General features: G+C 51.6%; 2 protein-coding genes across 3 annotated transcripts in view; one reads left to right on the forward strand and one right to left on the reverse strand.

Moving 5' to 3' along the window:
• Positions 1-1,637: 1,637 nt before the first annotated feature.
• LOC105192327 (uncharacterized) overlaps positions 1,638-19,732 on the forward strand; it is a 66,345-nt gene continuing 48,250 nt past the window's right edge. Inside the window, exons 1-3 of the mRNA XM_011156380.3 lie at positions 1,638-1,824; positions 1,982-2,081; positions 2,226-2,268. The gene's annotated coding sequence lies outside the window, so the exon portion shown is untranslated. The remainder of the gene's footprint in view (positions 1,825-1,981; positions 2,082-2,225; positions 2,269-19,732) is intronic.
• On the reverse strand, positions 6,515-16,698 carry LOC105192326 (transcription initiation factor TFIID subunit 1). 2 transcript variants are annotated; one of them, XM_025298567.1, is made up of 4 exons: positions 16,578-16,698; positions 7,978-8,264; positions 7,275-7,544; positions 6,515-6,851 (listed from the first exon to the last, which is right to left on the reverse strand). In XM_025298567.1, exons 2-4 carry the CDS (start codon positions 8,203-8,205, stop codon positions 6,729-6,731), a joined length of 621 nt encoding a protein of 206 aa, XP_025154352.1. In that variant the 5' UTR covers positions 8,206-8,264; positions 16,578-16,698; the 3' UTR covers positions 6,515-6,728. The 2 variants fall into 2 exon arrangements, with proteins under 2 accessions (XP_025154352.1, XP_011154681.1); XM_011156379.3 differs by having other exon boundaries at positions 16,437-16,698.

Raw genomic sequence — 19,732 nt, forward strand, 5'->3', positions numbered from 1 at the left:
ATCCGTGGGTTTTTTGGATCATACATACGTACACATATACAAACACTCGCTCTCTCTCTCTCTCTCTCGTTTCTTTCAATGACGAATAGCATCTTGGGGATCTATAAGACGCAACCTGCTGCGCGCGCTATTGAGGATCGTGAAAAGGAAATATGCACGGATCACAGGATAAAGAGACAAAGAGCAAAAAAAGACTGTCCACGCGAGACATTCTGAATGATGTGAACGGGTGAACGATTTGCATTCGAACATTCGTGGAGGAGACAAGGTTGAAGAATTTCGATGGTAGCGAAACGGAAAGGAAGAGCAAGGGGGTGAGAGAAAATAGGGAGTACTTGGGCGAGTGTTGGACACGCGGAGGATGCAGCGCACGTGATTCTTTGCGAGAAGTCAGCTGCGCGTGATGTCATCGGGAACCCGGACTCGTTCCAGCTAAACGACTCGTCGCATTAATCCGAGGTTTCCTTTTTCCTCCTCGCGTCAGCGAATTCACAAGGACACGAGTGCAGTAAGCGACGATTTATGATCGCGAGCCACCTGTTGGACGTTTCGATTCCGAACACGTGTAGTCCGGCTGCCTCGGCGGATTTACGGCGGTTCGCCACGTAATTCATCCGCGAGATAGGGGTTTATAAATCGATGACAGTAAATCGAGGTAGTTGATCGCGACCGTGTGCGCAACGATATTAAATGAAAGGAGCGAGAGAGAGAGAGAGAGAGAGAGAGAGAGAGAGAGAGAAAGAGAGGCAGAAACTGTCTATTCTCTTATACTATAATCATAAACATTATAAACAAGACATTATAAACTGTAGCATATATACGTAAACAGATGCCCTTTGAACCGAGATACTTCGAGTAAGGATTTTATTTATAAAACATCAAATCCGCGTCTCTTGTAAAAGCGCGAGTGACGCTGGAGTGACTCTCTTTCCAGACACCTGCGTTTAGACCATCAAATATACATCTTGCCGAAGACGTATCTACCGACAGGCGCAACGGAAATCAACGGAATCAATCTTTACCGAGCCCGCGTGTAGTCTAACGGCATCGAATAGCAGCTGTTTGATATTGTTTTCATATGCATGTACGTCCGTTGAAAACTTTGGTAAACATTGATGACAACGGTACAACGTACACAAGCGTGTTACACGATATCGGAGTATTAGACGAACGTTTACGTGACTTTCAGAACAATGACTTTGAGGACGTATAAATAGGCTGCGTACTCGAAATGAAAACAGTCTTCGCTGCACGGGCAAACACATCGGGTGACGTCACGCGGTATTCCCGAATATTTCACATTTATCGGGGAGTGTTTGAAGCAAACCGTGATATTTCGCGAGTGTGATCATAGTACTGGGGACACGTACGTTGTGGGAGTTGTGCTGAGATACTCAACGAGTAATTTTATCATACTCCATTTTTCGTATATTGACAAAGAAAGACGTACGATCGCGCTTGGTAAATCTGTTCGAACTTTTTCATTTTCTCGGCTTCTCGAATATTTCACGTTTATCGGGGGGAGTGGTTGAAACAAATCGTGATATTTCGCGAGTGTGATGATAGTGCTGGGGACACGTACGTTGTGGGAGTTGTGCTGAGATACTCAACGAGTAATTTTATCATACTCCATTTTTCGTATATTGACAAAGAAAGACGTACGATCGCGCTTGGTAAATCTGTTCGAACTTTTTCATTTTCTCGGCTTCTCGAATATTTCACGTTTATCGGGGGGAGTGGTTGAAACAAATCGTGATATTTCGCGAGTGTGATGATAGTGCTGGGAACATGTACGCTGTGAGGTTATGCTGAAACGTCCAACGGGTAATTATCATATTTCATTTTTATTATACTGACAAAGAAAGACATATGATCGCGTTTGGTAACTCTCTGTACGAACTTTTCCGTTTTCTCGGCTTGTCGAAACTGAACAATCTCTGTATCGTTATCTATTAACCAAAAACATTTCTTCTTGTTTCAGATTCGATCTTGGTGCCACATCGCGCAACTAGTTGACGGTTCTTGGAACGTGAATGCCGTACCGGAGGACCCGGTTCGGGCCGAGCGGGGTCGGCTTGAAGGTGAGTTGACAAGTTTTTTGTACTTCTCCGTTTAACCAACTTTGCGATATAAAGCTGAGAACTAAGAATCCACTCTTATCTAGCCGTACTTGTTAAATCGAATTTTTAAGTCTAATCAGCGAATTTCTATTTTTCCTGTTCTAGATGTGGAGCGAAACGTGGCCGACCCTAACTGCAAGTCGTTTCGGTGAGTGAGAAAAGAAGAATATCTTAGATTAAGATAAGTTTGTACGCGACATGTACGATATATTATTGATATTGTGGATATACGAAAACCTCGTTTCGGATTAGGCCTTGTTTATTGGTGCTGTTTGTTAGAGTACATCGAGTTTTACAGTCAGTATCCTCTATACAACGATTTTCTGCCGCATTACACATTTCCTCTATATATCGTACGTACACGGAATAGATATTTTACGTAAACACACAGAGAGCGAGAACTATTCCAATTTCCGCGGCGAGCGAACGCATCCGCCGTTGATCGGACGAGAAGCGCATTTGCTCGGTGGCAAATCCCGCCCCGACTGTGAACAAATTGACATTTCGGTCGACCCCCGCCTCGCTGCTCTTTCCGTGTATCTGGATTACAAAATACGGCTAATCATCGGGGATTTGCGCTAAGCGTACACGACACGTCCTTTATGCACCGTTTCTTACGATACTCCGGGCCTGTCGCAACGCCGGTTCAGTCGCCAGTGTGAATTTACAGGGCCGTGTTCCGATGCCACGATCGACATATGCGCCTTCCTCTGCCGATCTGTAATCTCCGTCGGACGCGGTGATCGAGTATCGACGATTAAATATTTGTCTTACGTTCGTCGGACTCGTTATCTGACACTTTGGGATATTTACAGAGACAAACGAAGTACTGAGAATGACAGAGGGACTGTGAGACGGGGACTGTCTCGCCCCCGAGCGATCGTAGATATCTCGATAGTTAGCACGGTACTCCTGAGAGATAAAGGTGTATACACGAAGGAAAATGGCATTCAATCGATCCTCGTCGGTAGAAACTTAGTCACGTGTGAAGCATCCCGCGAACATTGAAGAATCCATTGATGAGGTCTGCGCGCACGTCATTCTCAGCGCCTCGAGTTGATGATAACGCTATTCGCGCTCGTCCCTTCGTTCCTTTCTGCCCTCGGAGGAGATTTATACGCGGGAGGATAGCAAGGATCCCTCTCTGCGGAACGTTGAAAAATAATTGTCGTACAAGTGACGACTCCGATTAGTGTTCCCGGGCCAGAGGAGTAGTCGGTGATCCTTGTGGACAGCGGCTGCGGCGATATAACTTATTTTACCCGTTAATCAGTAACTTCGTCCGATAATAAGGCTAATCGGAAGCACCGATCGTAACGCTAAATAATGGCTTCGCGTCTTGTTCTTCCTCTCGGGTCCTAATCGATCCATTAATGTATGTTCTTCTCGCGATTCGGACCGCACATGTACCGACACTTGTCTCTTATCGTTCAATTTCTCTCTCTCTCTCTCTCTCTCTCTCTCTCTCTCTCTCTCTCTCTCTCTCTCTCTCTCTCTCTCTCTCTCTATCGTATACATATACATACACACACGCGCGTATACACGAACATACATACATACATACATACGTATGCTTAAACTATAAACGAGCAAACGAACAGCGTGCAATAACGTAGGAATGCCGGTGACGTTCGCGTCGTAATTTCCCGGAGCGCGGACGTCGGGAAATCATCATCGCGTCTGCATCGGAAAATAGTGCGAGTGCGCTCAAGGAGCGACGTTTCCGTCGCTCCTGGAGTTTGCGGAGAAATTGGTTAGCAACGGATCACCCGGGCGTCGTGCGGACGACGGCGGGAAACTTGTTCGAGAGTGAAAGAGACGCTCACAAGTAAACCTCGGGGAACGTCAGACGCCGATTTGTTTCCAATTTTTTATAGTTATTTTTTATATCAAAATATGAAGAAACCTGTTATCATTTTTAGCTTAAATTAATTTTTTCAATTTTTTCGAAATTTTTCAAGTTTTGCACAAGTATACTATTTTATACATATTTAAAACAATATTTCTTAAAAATATATATATCTGATTTGTTGAAACTTGCGCACACATGAATTATGAATGATTATGAATCAGAATCATTTTGTAAGATTCCAAGTGGCGGATCTAATATGGCTGACATTGTTGGAAAAGCGTTCGGTTTTACGCGCTACATTCGACGTTGAGTAATCTTTCGGCTCACTGTCCAGCAAACAAGCTCATTTTAACGTCAAAATCTGATAAAAAATGAACAAGAAATGAACAAAAGACTTCAGGAATTTCGAAAAAATTGAAAAAATTAATTTAAGCTAAAAATGATAACAGATTTCCTTATATTTTGACATTAAAAATAACTAAAAAACATTGGAAACAAATCGGCGTCTGACGTTCCCCGAGATTTACTACTTGTCAGTGTCGGAAGGTGCGTTTTCGGAAAGTCCATCGCCGCGAGCCATGTGCGACGAGCACTCGACGAGCCACGTGGAGAAAATTTGGTTGGAATATAAAATACGAGTGTGTCGTTGAAAGAGCGACCCGAGTCGTAAATCGAAGTAACACGCGCGAGTGTTGAACGGGGACGTTCTATGTGGAAAAGAGACGCGACGAGACGCGTTGCTCGCGCGCGGGACAGTTGCTCCCCTGCTCGCCGGGAGAGATGCTGAAGAAACGGTCCTTCGTTCAGGGACTCGTCAAGTATTAGGCAGGTACTGTGTTATGTTTCGCTAAAGTCCTCCGCTCGTTGTCCGGAGAATCGCCTGGGATTCGCGGGATTAACGTCGCCTCTCGTTAATCGCTCGGGCTCTCGACGCGATATCTCGCCACCTACGGTACTTTCATATGTTTCGTGAGTTTCGACGCGTCTCCTCGAGCGCGTCTGCTTCCTGGAAACACGGCTACTTTTCTTTAATAATCTTTAATTATTGGGACTACACGTACGGCTGAGAGACGCGTAGCAAGCTGCGCGAGATTCTCCACGGGGAGAGAGCGGATCTCCTCCTCCCCGCGCGAGTACAACGGAGTGAATCAGCGCGATTTGTTTCCTCCCGACGGGGGAATCGTCGGGAAGAGTGGGACCACATCTTCAAGTTTTTCACGCGTAGTGGCGTAGTGGTGCTCGCGTTGGAACGTCGATGCGTGCGATGGCACGCGTTTAATATCAAAGAAGCTCCGCGACGATATTACAAAGTTCGAAAGTTAAGCTCGGAACGTACTCGGCGAGAAACTTCGCGATGGGAAACCGCTGTCGGAACAGGCCGATTACCTACCTACACGTCATATGTTTCAACTTTCTACATCGCTCGATGCGCAAATATACGCCTAACGTCACGTACGAATAATTCGAACGGATCACTGACGCGCCGCGTCACTGTGATTCAGCGAAAACGTCGTCAGGTTCTCAGGAACCCACGGGCGCACATTTCGAACGCCTCCGCTCGAAATTAGCTCGAGGAAAAAAATGTCAATCTCTCGTTACGCAGCGCTAACCGGCTGCATAGCGTACACGTACACACACACACACACACACACAATCACGCTACACTTGGCGTATCTACGCGACAGAAATTAATGCGGACAATTTTGCAATTGAGATTAATCGCGTCGGCGCTTGGCACCAGTCACAGCAAAGCGCGACGGTAACAAAGCGATGAATCGAGGCTTAGTCTTACTCGCTCTATCGCGCTCGCAGCAGCTCTCTCGCCGCTCTGTCGTCAAAACTGCAATTCTAACGAGCGCGATGCAATTGACAATGATAAAGCCCACGCGAGGCCGACGCGACGACCGACCGCTGCTCTTCGGTCCTGCGGAATGAAACACGTCGATCGCGCGCGCGAAGACAATGTCGCGAGGGTGATATCGCGGTCTCGGGGTAGTCGGGGGAATATCGAAAATACTTTACAGGCATCAGGCCGACATCGGTAACAACGTAGTCGATTGGCTCTTCGCAACGTAGCACGATGTGTAACATGCAACAGTTACGCACGTTGCATCGAGTGCACGGCGTGACAAATCGATAGGGGCCGAAGTAGGCGTAGACATGCAAGAGAGAGAGAGAGAGAGAGAGAGCTCCCGGTCGCATCTGATCGATTTAAATATCCGACGTCGCGATAGAAACCCCACGCGTCCGCGCGGCTATAGAAGCGGCGGTCTCGATAAACGCGAGAGAGCGCATCCGGAGCGCTATGTTTGCGTATCGCGGTGCATGATATTTCAATTGTCCGCCAAACGTGCCTTCGTTCCTCTCGCTGCGCTGCCGCGTTAAGTTGCACGCGTGACTTCTGTGAAATCGAAAGAATCCTCTCGGCTCTCGGCTGCTTCCGCGCGACGCAGGAAGCCGGCGTGTAATCGCGCGTGAGCAGCTTCCTCCTCGTCCTACGTTGGTGGAACGAGCGCAGATGTTTTTTTTTATTTTCTCTCTCTCTCTCTCTCTCTCTCTCTCTCTCTCGCCGTAACACGCGCGCATCATGTACGTTTTATGGGTAATAGAATATATAAATGCATAACGCGCGACGCGCGCGCACTCTCGCCGAGGCTGACTCGCCGCGCTTAATTAGGCGTCGACTCTCGTTTTGTGCGTGTAACAATCAGGTAGAAGTCCTGCCCGTCGGGAGAAGCGGTACCGGAGCGACGTTCTTACAGAAGGGCGCAGGCGCTACCGTGCATCACCTCGGAGATGAACATCGGTGTCCCGGCGCTGAGGCCGCCGTCGCCCTTCACTTGCTCGTCCTTCTCGTAGTCGCAGTCGAAGTAATGGCTCTGCGGCAAAACGAAATTTTCATCCATGCGATTTTTAGCCCCGCTCGCGTGCGTTTCGTTTGTTCTCAACCCGCGAGTCTCGAGTCCAAGCTTCCTCCCTCTCTTGTTTTTTTATCATTTCTTCACTGTGGCCAGTAGTACGGAACGAAAATTCACACAATTGTGCTGCGGTTAGTCAAAGACCGTTGGCTTTACTTGCTCGACCACCGTGGCGAACAGAATTTCGAGTTTGAGGGTTGTTAGACATAATGGAATTTAATGCCCGAGATGGTCTGTCGAGTTGATCTTCAGGTGCTTCGTGGCCAATGAAAGGACTCCATACAGCATCCGAAGATGAACTTGAGACGAGGCTCGATATAAGAGCCGATTTTAAAGGCGAATTATTCTCGACGGAAAACGCGGACGCGTCTCTCGCACACCTACCTGGCAATCCAAGCACCTGCAGTGATCGCTCATTTTGCAAGTGATGCCCCACTGTTTCGCCATCGCCTTGTAGAACTCTTTGCTCGATTTGTGTAGAATCTTAGGTCCTTTAGCCGCTCTCCTGTCGCCGCCGCCGCCGCCGCCGCCGGGTCCGCCGCCGCCGTCATCGCCCGCGTCTCCACCTTCGGCGTCCCCTGTGCTCTTTTCGTTCTCCCTGCTTCCCTCCTTCGCCTCTCGTCGTAACGCGACGGTCGACGATCCCATTCGTGTCTTGACCGTAATGTCGGTACAACAAGACGCTACAGATCAGTCCATTATGACGCGGCGCGGCGCGAATTATCGCGTGATGGATCGCCCGCGAGTCGAGCGCGATTCTCGCACAATTGCGCGTATAGAGCGCGCGTTGCATCTCCCATCGACGCGAGGTGTCGCGAACATTGACACGTTTGAACCCCCCGAGGCGCGTACATCCCGTTCCGCGATGTACTTATCCGGCGGCGCGTTGAACGCGCGCGCGCGTCGTCGCTACGTACGATCCATCGCGGATGAGAAAGACGCGCGCAGATTGTTTGCGCTTGATTCGCACGCAAATACCTCACGTTTCCCTCCTCTTTAACTGAATCCCCAAACGTGCGACGCGCGCCGAATCGACGGAGTCACCGGGCGGAATCTCCGCACATTCGCGAGCACGCGAGGCACTCACCTCCTCAAGAACGTGCTCGTACGAAGGCGGCGGCGAGCTGGGGATCGTCTGCTCGTTCCTCACCGACAAACAGTTCTTGTCTTCGGCTTTGGTCTCGGCCGTATCCGCGTCGTACTCGTACTCGTCCGCGTCCGACGGCAGCGACGAACGATCGATCGGCTGCCGTTGCTGTTCCTCGGCCTCCACGCTGTTGCTGCGGTTATCGCCGCTGCTCCGCGACTTCAGCATCTTCGAGAAGCGTAACTTGAACGGCGCCAGCTTGACGGATTTCTTCGTCGTCGTTGTGCCTGCGGCAGGGAACGAGAGAGAAAAGGAATTGCGAGGGACGCACGATGTATATATTTACGCTCTCTCACAGGACTCGGAGTCGCGGGGAGAAGCGGCTCTACGCCTGTATCCCCGCGGAATCCTCATTCGCGCGTATGTGTCTAGGTGTGTAGGCGCACCCCGCGAGAGCGGGTCACGCAACTGCACCGGATGCATCTGTCGTTGACCCACTGACCGAGTTTGCGGGTATCGGCGGTCGACGTACCGCCGCTCGCTCGCTCTCTCTCTCTCTCTCTCTCTCTCGCGCTCTCTCTCTCTCTCTCTCTCTCTCTCGCTCGCTCGCGCTCGCGCTCGCGCTCTCCCGCTCTCGACTTGGCGCATTTGTGGCCGACTTTACAGACGCGAAGCTCACCCCGCCCTTTCCGGGAAGGAAAGGTCGGTGGAATCGAGGACGAGAGCACGAGGGATGATTCTGATGCGCGCCGTGTCACTCGATATTATCATTTCGATTCGATGCGACGCGCCGCGCCGCGCGCGATAACGTTCGTCACCACTCGTCGCGTTTTTCTCCCTTACGTGTCGGGTCAGATATCGACGATTGCCTGTCGTCACGTTAAATTTGCCTTATGAGTACGTAAACATGTATGATGTGTGATCATGCGTATGTGTGTGTAATACATTTATATTTCACGAATATGTCTGGAGAGATGTTTACGATTGATTCGTACTCCAATCTATACATTGATCTCATCGAGCGAGCATCGTAATTAATTAACGAAGTTTCGCTGTCGAGCGTGACGGGTAGACGGCGGATAATAAGATTTCTAGTTCGATGTCGCGAGATCGGGGTAAACAATGGAGATTGGGGCGTCGATCTTTGCCGGGATGTCGGCTTCAGGGCAGAAGTAGCTAATCAGATCCGAGCCAAGTCGCCTGGTCTTCGCGTTGCTGTCCGCTTTGGCCGCGAATAAACGGAGCGCAGCTCGCCTAAGGTCAAACGTCGCGCCGAATATATCACAATATTCCGCCGCCGTGATGGCGGGAAACAATGATGATAAAGTATCGATATTCGCCGAAAACAACAAACCAGACTCCCGACGTTGCGCGTAAACTTCCAAGGCGCGGCGCGCGATTAACGAAATTAAATGCGAAAGGTCAGATCGTGAAAGAGGACGGAAGCGATATTGTTACGAAGCTGTGCTTCGGCAGAAGCTTTATCTCAGCGTCAACGGTAGGCAGGGGGGAGATGTTTGCGAGAAAGGGGTTTCCTATATACGAGGGAAGATTGCGACTCATAATCGAGCGAAGAATCTGCAGTTGAACGGTTCTACGTTTGATCCGGGACGCCTTCAATAGTTCTCCGATCATCCAACGTGGTATCCCTCTGAAAGGTACATCAGAATGCTGGCTGGCGGGATCCAAGTTACGCCTCCGGAGTCTTGCAATTGACGAAGTCTCAGCAGCAGACGAGCTATAGCGGTTTTCCGATACGTATTTGCAAGTGGAACAGACCCGTCTGAGGTCAGACGCCGTGACGCGGAGCCGTAAACGGCAGCTGTCGTTTGGATTTGGCGGCGAGCGCTGAAGATTACGACGGTTCGGACAATGCCGTTGTATTCCCCTTCGCCTTCGCCATTCTTCGCATGGTAGAATTATGCTCCTCGAAATGGTCCATCTCTCTCTCTCTCTCTCTCTCTTTCTTGAGGACACAAGCCCGGAATTACAGTGTTTAGCGCTCTCACGGCGAAGCCGTGTAGCGTGAAAAATGTCGCGTGAACAAAAAAAGAAAAGACTCGACGAATCCGAAGATACTCGAGAATCTAAGCGCGATCTCAACGATCTCAGTCGGATCTCGCGCTTCGATACGTTACACCACTTACGTGCCCTTTGACCTCTATTTCCCCAACTTCAACGAGAGATTATATTAATAACTCTCAACCTCAGATCCCCCCCTTGTATTATCGATAAAAGACACAATTAAGAAACTCGGTTACTAAGGCATAGTCGACGTATAATTATTTCTGAAGATTCTCCTTCGGGGCGTAAGACTGTTTCACGCGAGAAATACAATTCTCGGAAGCTGCTCGTGCACGAAACACGTGCAAATGCGCGGGGAACTTGAGCGATAAGGCGCGCGGAAGAGGTGGACGAGCGCGAAGCTCCGATGAAAAATTGTATTCGCGGAATCAGCGTGCCAGACGGATAAGGCGACGTCTTATCGCACAAATGAAACAGGCGACAAAGTAGGTTGCATCGGTCGGTCGCCGGGGTCGCGGCGAGGACCCACGCGCTCCCTCCCATCCACCCCCTGGAACTGGACGGCGTGTCAGTGGCCTGAGCTAGTAGCAACGCACCCCCATCCTGGGCCAACACCCGTCGTCCTAGTTTCCCTCTCGCTCGGTCTCTCATCCACCCCCGCGATGCTTTCATCCCCGTCCGCGAGTGTGACCTACGCAAACCCTTCTCTCTCTATTCCGCGATCTCTCTCTCTCTCTCTCTCTCTCTCTCTCTCTCTCTCTCTCGCTGGCCGTGTGCACGTCTACATGTGTCGCCGCGCGTCCGTCTCCTCTCTCCCTGCTCCTCGCGTTGCATTCGCGCGCGTCTCCGCACTGCTCTCCCTTTTCTCCTCCCATTACGGCTCGCGTGTTTACATCTCGGTGCCGAGCGATCGCGTCGAGCTTACCCTCGGAGTCGAATCCGCTCGACCGGTCGACGCGTACCGTAAATCCGCTCGTATTTTCTCACATAGCTCGCGCCCGACGCGAATTGCGAGCGGAATACCTCCGCATCGGCCAGCCGGTGATTTATGGGCGTTCGATCTTTCTCGAGCTGACCGAATTACGTCTCATGATTTAAATACAGCGAGCGGGCAAATCCAAGCACCGACGCACCGATCGCCGTGGTCGATCGCGACGAAGATTAAGTGAATTCGCTCGGAATATACGTCGTCATTTAGGTTCGCTCATCGACGACCTGCGTATCGCGGACACGTGCATCGAGCACGAAGGGGGTGCGAGGTCTTGGTACGAACTTGGTTTGCAGCTTCCTCTCCGTGCGCGTTTGCGAGGAAGACGCGCGAGACGTTTGAAAAATTACGCGAGGCCAGGCGCGTTGGGCGACCCTGCCGGGGCTTTTTTCGACGCGGCAGCCAGGATCTTACGGATGTTCGGCAATCAATCGCGCGCGTAAATCGACGAATAATTGACGGAGGCGATCATTGCTCGCGTACACCGTGGTGATTAATCGACGTCGCGTACCAGCTGCGGCGTACCAAGTAGAGGACCGCGCAGACGAAGGAGGATTTATTCTCCGGCTCTCGCCCAACCCTCCGACAAGTCCCCTCCTGCTCGTCCTCGAACGACGTGAACGACGAGAAGTGTCTCGTGGTTTTTAAAACCCTCGGGATCTCTCTCTCATCCATGATTTCTCAGTCAGGCTCGTCGTCAAGAGAGCTCGCCGTCGAAAAGGGGCTGCCAGGGGCAGCCAAGTAACGCGAATTGTTAATGTAACGACGCTCGTAGCTCCACGCCTTCATTGTTGATTAAAAGAGAAGCGTAAAAGAAGGACGAGACTGTGTCCGTGCTGTGAAGGCTTACGCGCGCCTTCGTTCACCTTTGAACGATGCCGCGTCACGAGCGATGCAACGTAGAACATGTTCGAGTAACGTTTCTCAGCTCGGTTCTCTCTCGGTTCTCTCTCGGTTGTCGTCATCGCGGGCGAGTGGGAATTTGGAGATTTTGCGCATGCAGCGGCGTCTAAGAGAAATCGAAGCGAGAGGACGTCGAGGATTCGACGATGAAACGAAGTTAAATTCAATTGTACGCGAGACGAAATTGAATTCGTAACGTAATAATACCCGAGTGCCTTTAATTCGTCCCGCGCGATCAATTTGTCCTTCTCGTGATTCGTCCCACGCAAGCGTGCCGCGTCTCTTAACGACGCATAATCCGCGCACTCGTTCTAATATCATTTCGCCCGGATGCTGGAAATAGAAGAAAGAGTTAGCGCGCGTGCTATATGCGCGAAGCCGGGAGCGAGAGATAGAATGCGCACGCTACTTGAACGCCTACGGGGAAGCCCCGAGAGCGAGGGAATTGGGGCGGTTTTCAGCGCGGATCGTATTTTGTAAGGGATAATTGTGTTGCCGGCGGCAATGGAATGCCGGTGACACCGCCGATTGCAAAATTTCCAGTGGATTCTGGTCAGCCGAGTGTTCCACGGTGCCGACGTGGCGCGTTAATGACAGTCGTGTACATGTGAAATATCGCGCGCGCGCGCGAAATATCCGCGAGAACTTGGAGCCGGCCGACACCAGCGATCGCGGTAATTAGCGCCCGCTGCAAATTTCACATTAGCCGGTAAGACCCGATACGAACGGTAATTCGTGTACACACGATTTGGCTGACGCGCGCGACCGTAATTAGACGCGTATCTCTGCTGCAGTAATTTCCTCATGAAATACGCAGTCGTTCGCGCGCGGAGTCCGCGCGGGAGTTACGCGAGCGATCGGCGATCGATCGAGTGCGCGGGCAAGCGAGAAGAAAAGTCCAAAGCGTCGCGTAACGGCGACGCGAAGCGCGGATAGTCCATGACAATCCATTAATCCTCCGGTAGACACGCAGCTTTCTCTCGTGTCAACTTGCCGCGTAGACATGATTCTAGAACGTCAATTGGGAATTTGTCGGGCTGTTGAAAAAATATGCCGACTCTGCAGCAGGAAATGAAATATTGGAAATATCGAAAAACATGAAACTCTCTCTCTCTCTCTCTCTCTCTGTCTCACACTCTCTGTGTCTATCAGAGCGCACCTATCGAGCTGGTTTAATTGCACGATTATTTCCGCTCGTGGCAGCGCCGTAGCTACTACATGTAACGGACGACTCCTGCCTCATGGCCGTTCCGTGCGGCTCTCTAAAATATCGCTGTTCTCTGCTGCGCGCATTCAAGCGCCCCGCGAATATCATGAACTGCGCTGAAACAATCGGTCGTCTGGCGTGACATTGCCAGACGTTGTTACGCTATTGCCCGCCACATCATTTACCGGTGTCTCGCGCCATCGACGCGGAACACACTTTATCGGATTGTTGAAACTTTTCGCGTCTCCGTTCGAGAACGCGCTGTGACACAATGCATTAACGAACGAGAACGAGCGAACGAACGAACGTGCGTATGTACGTATGTATGTAGTATGTACAGAGTACATCGCGTAGTCGCGCGTGCAGAACAACGCGCCGAGGAAATACCCGCGTTTCTGTCGCGCTTTATCGCGAAGCACGGGACGGCAGGCGGGGAAATTCATTTTCCCCCATTTTTTATACCTGAATCTTTTATATCTTTCCTTTATATCTAAATTCATCCACAGCCAGGCGCGCGCGCGTCCTTCGCTTTCGAGATGATAAATTGTTCAACGTAAGAAGCGCGGCAAACGCGCTCATTAGCGTATGTTATAATTATGCATTATCATCAATTATAAGTTCGTCTAACTGTAAGTTTCTCGCGGTAGGGGAGGTTCGGAAAGTGCGGCCGTTACGTTTCCAGGTAGACAGACGCGATGAATAATAAACGCGCGACGGAACGGGCGATAAAGACGCGCGCAAGCGGCTCGAGGAGTAATAAAAGCGACGAATAATTAAAGCCGATCGCCGGGAAAATTTGTGACGCGTATCAGCGCGGCTCGCGAAACGGGGGACGGGCGCGACGGTGGCATGGATCGCGAGACATCGACGAAATTGCGAGGGCCACGAGCGACGACGTTCCGTCGTCTATATCTGGCCGAAGAGGCTTAGCGGCCGACTTTGATCAGCTCCGTCTGCAATTTTGGTCGTTGCGTATTAAGAGTATAAAGGAGAACATCTGCCGATGAAATCGGATACGCGCGTCGTTGTCGAAGTACTTTCCGCAGGAAAGTCAATGAGATCCTTGGTCGACTTTGTCGAGACCAAGACAGTAAGACGGTGGAGTAGGATTTCGCTCGGATGAAATTTATTTCTTTCGCCGATATCCAATATCCGATAAGATTCGACGCTACGACGAATCCAAGCTCATTCGTCCCGATCACTCCGCAAACGCCGCGCCGGTTAAACTTGCCGAACTGTTGTTTGCACAAATTATGGAGGACACTCGTGTCGTTGCGGAGTTGAACGCGCACCGAAACTATATAATAGTCGCAGGAGATGTCATTAAATCCGGGATGTATGTCGGAAGGGGGAGAATCTACAGGGGCTGTAAATTTTCCTTCCCTTTGCTTCCCCTGTCTTTCGTCCCGGTTGATTCTACCGCTTGTGTTGCTACCGCCGGCGTACGGCTAATGCAAAAATCCATGCGCAAACGGGCTAATACGTAACGCAAACCTCGGCTTGTTTGTCATCGCGCTGAGATATTACGCGGGATGGTCTAATATACCGGCGGCTCGCTCGATATTGCATCGGCGCGATATCGTACGTATATATCGGGTACGCATTTACCGTTCGGCAACCGGATACTTCGACGAAAAGCACGTCGGAGTTTCCAGCGACACGTCCTTCCATCGCGAGAGTCTTCGAGCTAACCGACCTCTAGGATTTCCGGGCTGAGAAAAGTTGGCGGGTCATTCGCCGAATTTCTGCCTGCACTTTCGTTGCCGTCGTCAGATTTCGCTGCGACGCGCGACACGCTTCAACGATCGCCGAGTGCCGACTCCGTGTCGCGCTGACAGTGATGTATCACGGTATACGAGGTGTGTCAACAGACTTACACAGCTATTCTCGACTCTACTTGGCCCCACATAATGTATCCCACAGAGTATCCCGACTTTTCTCGACGACATGACGTTGTTTTTCCTCTCGTTTGAACAGTAACCCTTGCTTTTTACATTTGACAATTTTTAAAATTCATCGAGAGAGAGAGAGAGAGAGAGAGGGAGGGAGGGAGAGTAGCTGAGTCCCATCCGCTGCAAGTCCAAATATTGTGCGTCACGAAAGGTCACTACGTTATAAAACAAATGGGATTACGAGCCGATTAATTTTAATTCACCCCAAATGCGACCCACTTTGATGTCTAAGACTCGCGCGCGATCCCGCTCTCCTGAAGCTTAATATTCGATTTTACAGGAATTCAATCGGCCCCGTCTGCCGTGTTAGACTTTGACCGCGAGAAAGTTAACTCCGAATTTGCACAGGAATCTAACAGTCTAATCTAAATGTCTAATCGACCGCGGTCGCGCCGTTTCCGATGCGATCCCCCTGCACAACCCCCGCGCGCGACGCGCGCTATATTTGCCGTATCGATACTCTCGATACTCTGAACTTGAGCCAAGGACGCGGAGGAAGAGCGAGTTTTCGCGTCCCTTGTCGAGAGTGTACCGTCCCGATGAGTAAGATCGAGACACCCCGTTGGGATCGCGACAATAAATAATGCTAAATCTCCAAACAAGTTGGCGGAGTTGGCTACGACGAACGATGAATTGCCTCTCGCGAACGTAGCGAGTTTTGAGAAGTTGGAGTTTATGAGTCGAGCAAATATTGACGAAATAAGTTAGCATGCGCTATCTCGCCGGAGCTTCGCCGTTTGTTGCACCTGCATATTTCCAGCGTTCGCGGTGGCGAAGTTTGGCTGTCGTGTGATTTTTACATAGCGCGCGCCGCGACGACGAAAACAGCCCGAAGGACAGCCGCGCGACTCCCTCGCGACGCGGGCATGTCTCGTCGTCGAGACCTTCGTAGTCGCTTCTGGAGCGATAACGCCGATACGTCCGGATGACGTTATCGCTCCCGCGACGCGACATCTCGTGGAATATCGTCGGCGAGATGGATACGCGGGATGACCGCTTCCGGAATGGGACAGCGCGCAGGAGACCGGAGGCACACACATGTACACGCGACGGGGCGGGAGGGTGGCGGAGAGCGGGGTGCAAACACACGTCGGATGGTGTAACACGCAGGAGGTGGTGAGAAACGGGGACGGTCCCTTAGTGGACAAGAATGCACGCACACTACGTCAAAACATTCCGCCCTCCGCCATCGTTTTATTGATCGCCGATGTAGACACGCGTCTCGAAACACCGACGTGGCCGTACACAGGGAAAGAGGGGTGCGCACACGTATACGTACACGTGCCCACGCGCACACACACACACACACACACACACACACATACACACACACACACACACACACACACACACGCCATGCAACGCGCACGCAAGTGAACCATACCTTGTCGGATAACGCTCGTTCGCTCTTGACAACGCGAATTTTTTCGCGGCGGCGGCGCCTCCTCCCTCGCGAATCCTCGCGATGGTCCGTTCGCTCGCTCGCTCGCGAGATCGTCGCAGCTGCCTGTCGCCTCGTACTCACGTGATTCTCTCGCTAACGAGTGGCCACAATCCTCCTGACGACACGCGAAACACAGGGTGCGTCGAGACTCGCACGGGGTGTCAGGCTGCGACGGCCATGTTGTGGCGAGGGTGTAGCGCCCCTAAGCGACTCTCTCTGAAGCACGGTTCTCTCTCTCTCTCTCTCTCTCTCTCTCTCTCTCTTCCTCTCTCCTCTCACCGCTCTACCACCACCGCCGCCAACGCCGCCGTCGCCGCCGCGCACCCTTTCGTCCACCCACTTAGTCGTTAGTCTGAATGGAATTTTCGATGCGAGAGTCGTTAATCAATCGAGAAACTCGGCGCGATAAACGCGTCGCGCGAAATAAAACGATAATGCAGCTTGGCTCGAAATTAGTCCATATGCTTTTCCCCCTGGTTTTATTTTTAGTCGCAGCTTCTACGAGAGATACGATATATACCGGCATCATTGTTTTTTGCCGGAAATGCCGGAAGAGCTTCCCGTTCATCGCAACACGTCAATCCTTGACACCGTGTGTGACTATCGGTTAATCGGATTAAAATTTGATCACGACGAAATCCGTCGGACACTGACGTAATTTCTATCGAGCGACTTAATCCAATTCGAAATCATTCAATGAATTCATAATGACGCGGCGATTTTAAGATCCTCATGCTTGAAATAGAACACGGGCGCGGGACGAAAGACGGGGGAGAATCGCCTCGGAGGGCGAATTTCCGAGTAGCCTCGGTCACTCGAATATCTTACATCTCCGTCGGTCAAGATTATTATAAAAACGTCCGAAGGACTTTATTCGCGGAGTTCCTGCCGCTCCTCGCGGCCGAGCATTCCTCGAATGTCCTGTGAAGAAGGTAAACCCCTAAATCTTCCCTCGAATGTGCACAGTGCTTACATGTCGCTTGCCGCAGGACCTCGCAAGCTCCTCGCCCCGCCCGCCTTCGCTTTTCCGCCGAACCGATGAGATATCGGCTGCGAGAAGGTATAAAAGAAGACCTTTAATGTCGCGATTTATACCCGGCCTCGCCGGCGTTTCACACCTCGTCCTCACCAGTTTGCTCGTTCACCCTTCGGTTGATGTCTCCCGCGAGAGATTTCGTCTCTTAAACGTATAATGAGACTCGAGGTCTCTCATATTCGGAGCTCACCTCCGTCTTGTCGCGTCGAAACACGCCGTATTGTTTCTCCGCCCCATCCTACCACCACTTCGCGCAATCACGCGGGATCCTCGGGAGAACGTGGGATGTTCTTAATTAAAAATTTACGACGCGCCGCGGCGCACGGCGCCGCATCGTTTCAGACGGTAACGGCAGCAATCGAGACGTCGGATTGCTTCGCTGATGAGCAGTAACCGCGGATGAAAAATTAATTACGCCGCTCTCATTTGTTATCCGTCGCGCCTGCCACGCGAACGCCACGGGATAAAAATCGCCCCCGGACGATATTTTTTTTCTTCGTCGAGAAAGAGTGGTCTCTGAAACCCCGCCGTGCAAGCTGCGGCAGTCTCTATGGTCTCGTACATATCCGCTATTCTCGCCGATCATGTCGCCGGTCCACGAAATCGTCAACAAAAAAGAGAGTGAGAGAGAGGGGGCGATAATATGAGAAAACTATATACACTGTATATAGATGTGAACGCGAGGGAGACTCGGTGCGGTCCGTTCGTCATATTGTCAACGTCGAAAAGATAAATATTTCATAACGTCGCCGAAGACCATCGGCTTCGCGATCGACATCGTCGCCGGCCGCCGCCATCGTTTATTCATTTTCGCGGAGGCGAGCCGTCGCAAAAAATCGCCGGAAAATCGCTGAACTTTCGAGTCCTCGATAATAATGCCGTCGGTAGGAGGTAAAGAGGAGGTAAAGAAAAAAAAACAAAAAGAAGAAGAAGAAGAAGAAGAAGAAAGAATCGACGACGGAAACCGGAGTGATTTTTGCGTCGCTCGTTTCCGCGCGCGTCTCCGATGCCATTACCGCCGCCGCCGCCGCCGCCGCCCCCGCCGCCGCCGTTGTCGTTTTTGCCTTGTTACGTCTTTTCCCTTTTTCCCGGGCGGCTTCGGCGCCGCGCGATAACGCAATCTTTCGTGCGCCGCGCCAGGCGCGAAAGAAAGGGTCGCCGGGGCGAGACGCGTAAAATCGCGCCTGCCTCGTTTCTCATCGCGAATTTTTCCTCTCGTTTTTCGAGCCTCTCGCACGCCGCGCCACGCCGGATTGTTAACGGAGCAGCCGGGACGGGCCGGTTAACAACCTCCGCCAACTTAACTTGTTAATCACACGCAGGTGAGCCGCGCGACTCGCACACAGTCTCGCTCGCACAATGCTTCGTCGTCGAGGCTTAATAGCGCGAGCTGTAATCAACGATCATCAAGTCGCTCTTGAGCCTTTCATTGCGTCAAATTTTCGTCCCCGACTCCCCAGCGGCAGCGACGTGGCTGTCGATACATTAATGAGAGAAGTTGGAGCTCCGGAACGCGCGCGATCTCCGTCGCTGGCGCGATGCGCGACAGATGCACCCCTAGTACCTTAAATTTGGCCGCGGGAAACCGCGCTCAGCGTGGTTGTCGCGCCGGCAACTTGGACCGCTCGTTATTTCCGCAGTTCCAACAACGGTGACGTTCGACTGGTCGCGCGAGTGATCGCATCCGCGAGCCTTCGGCCGCGCGGCCGCGCTAATTAGCGCGGCCGGGTCGAAGCCCCGGGATTTGCGAGTAGCGAAGTATAACTAGCCACTCGCGAGCGCCGCTTTTAACGATGGCCCGGCTTTTTGAGATTTCGGGTCTCTCAGCGGGTCTCGGGCGACATCGATACACAAAGCGAGTCGCGGTCGCCGAAGCGAGAGCGCGTCTCCCCGGCCGTTCGAAGGATCGCTGTTTCGCCGACACGGCGAATTTTACACGTCACCCTATCGAGAAGCATGCCGAAGAGCGCGCTCTTGGAGCATACTTGGCGGTTATTTTAATTAAGCGGAGATCATCCCGACAGCGCGTCATTTTTTGGCGTGTTAGAAGGGCCGGGCTTGGAGGTACTTTGGGCTGGATTTTCGGCCGCTCTTTCTCGGTCGCTCGGAAAGGAGGGGGGGGGGGGCATTATGTGGAAGATAATTCGAATCTACGAACTTTATTCTTTCAGCCGGCGATCGTCGATTCTACCCTCGAATG

Source organism: Harpegnathos saltator, unplaced genomic scaffold (assembly GCF_003227715.2).
Source record: "Harpegnathos saltator strain DR-91 unplaced genomic scaffold, Hsal_v8.6 scaffold1, whole genome shotgun sequence".
Taxonomy (NCBI): Eukaryota; Metazoa; Arthropoda; class Insecta; order Hymenoptera; family Formicidae; genus Harpegnathos; species Harpegnathos saltator.

Excerpts from the sequence above, each read along its gene's own strand:
- LOC105192326 (XM_025298567.1), bottom strand. The coding sequence starts at position 8,205 with ATGCTGAAGTCGCGGAGCAGCGGCGATAACCGCAGCAACAGCGTGGAG. Across the intron at positions 7,545-7,977 it reads ACGAGCACGTTCTTGAGGAG|ACACGAATGGGATCGTCGAC; the intron begins GTGAGTGCCTCG and ends ATTACGGTCAAG. Across the intron at positions 6,852-7,274 it reads GCAGGTGCTTGGATTGCCAG|AGCCATTACTTCGACTGCGA; the intron begins GTAGGTGTGCGA and ends GTTTTGCCGCAG.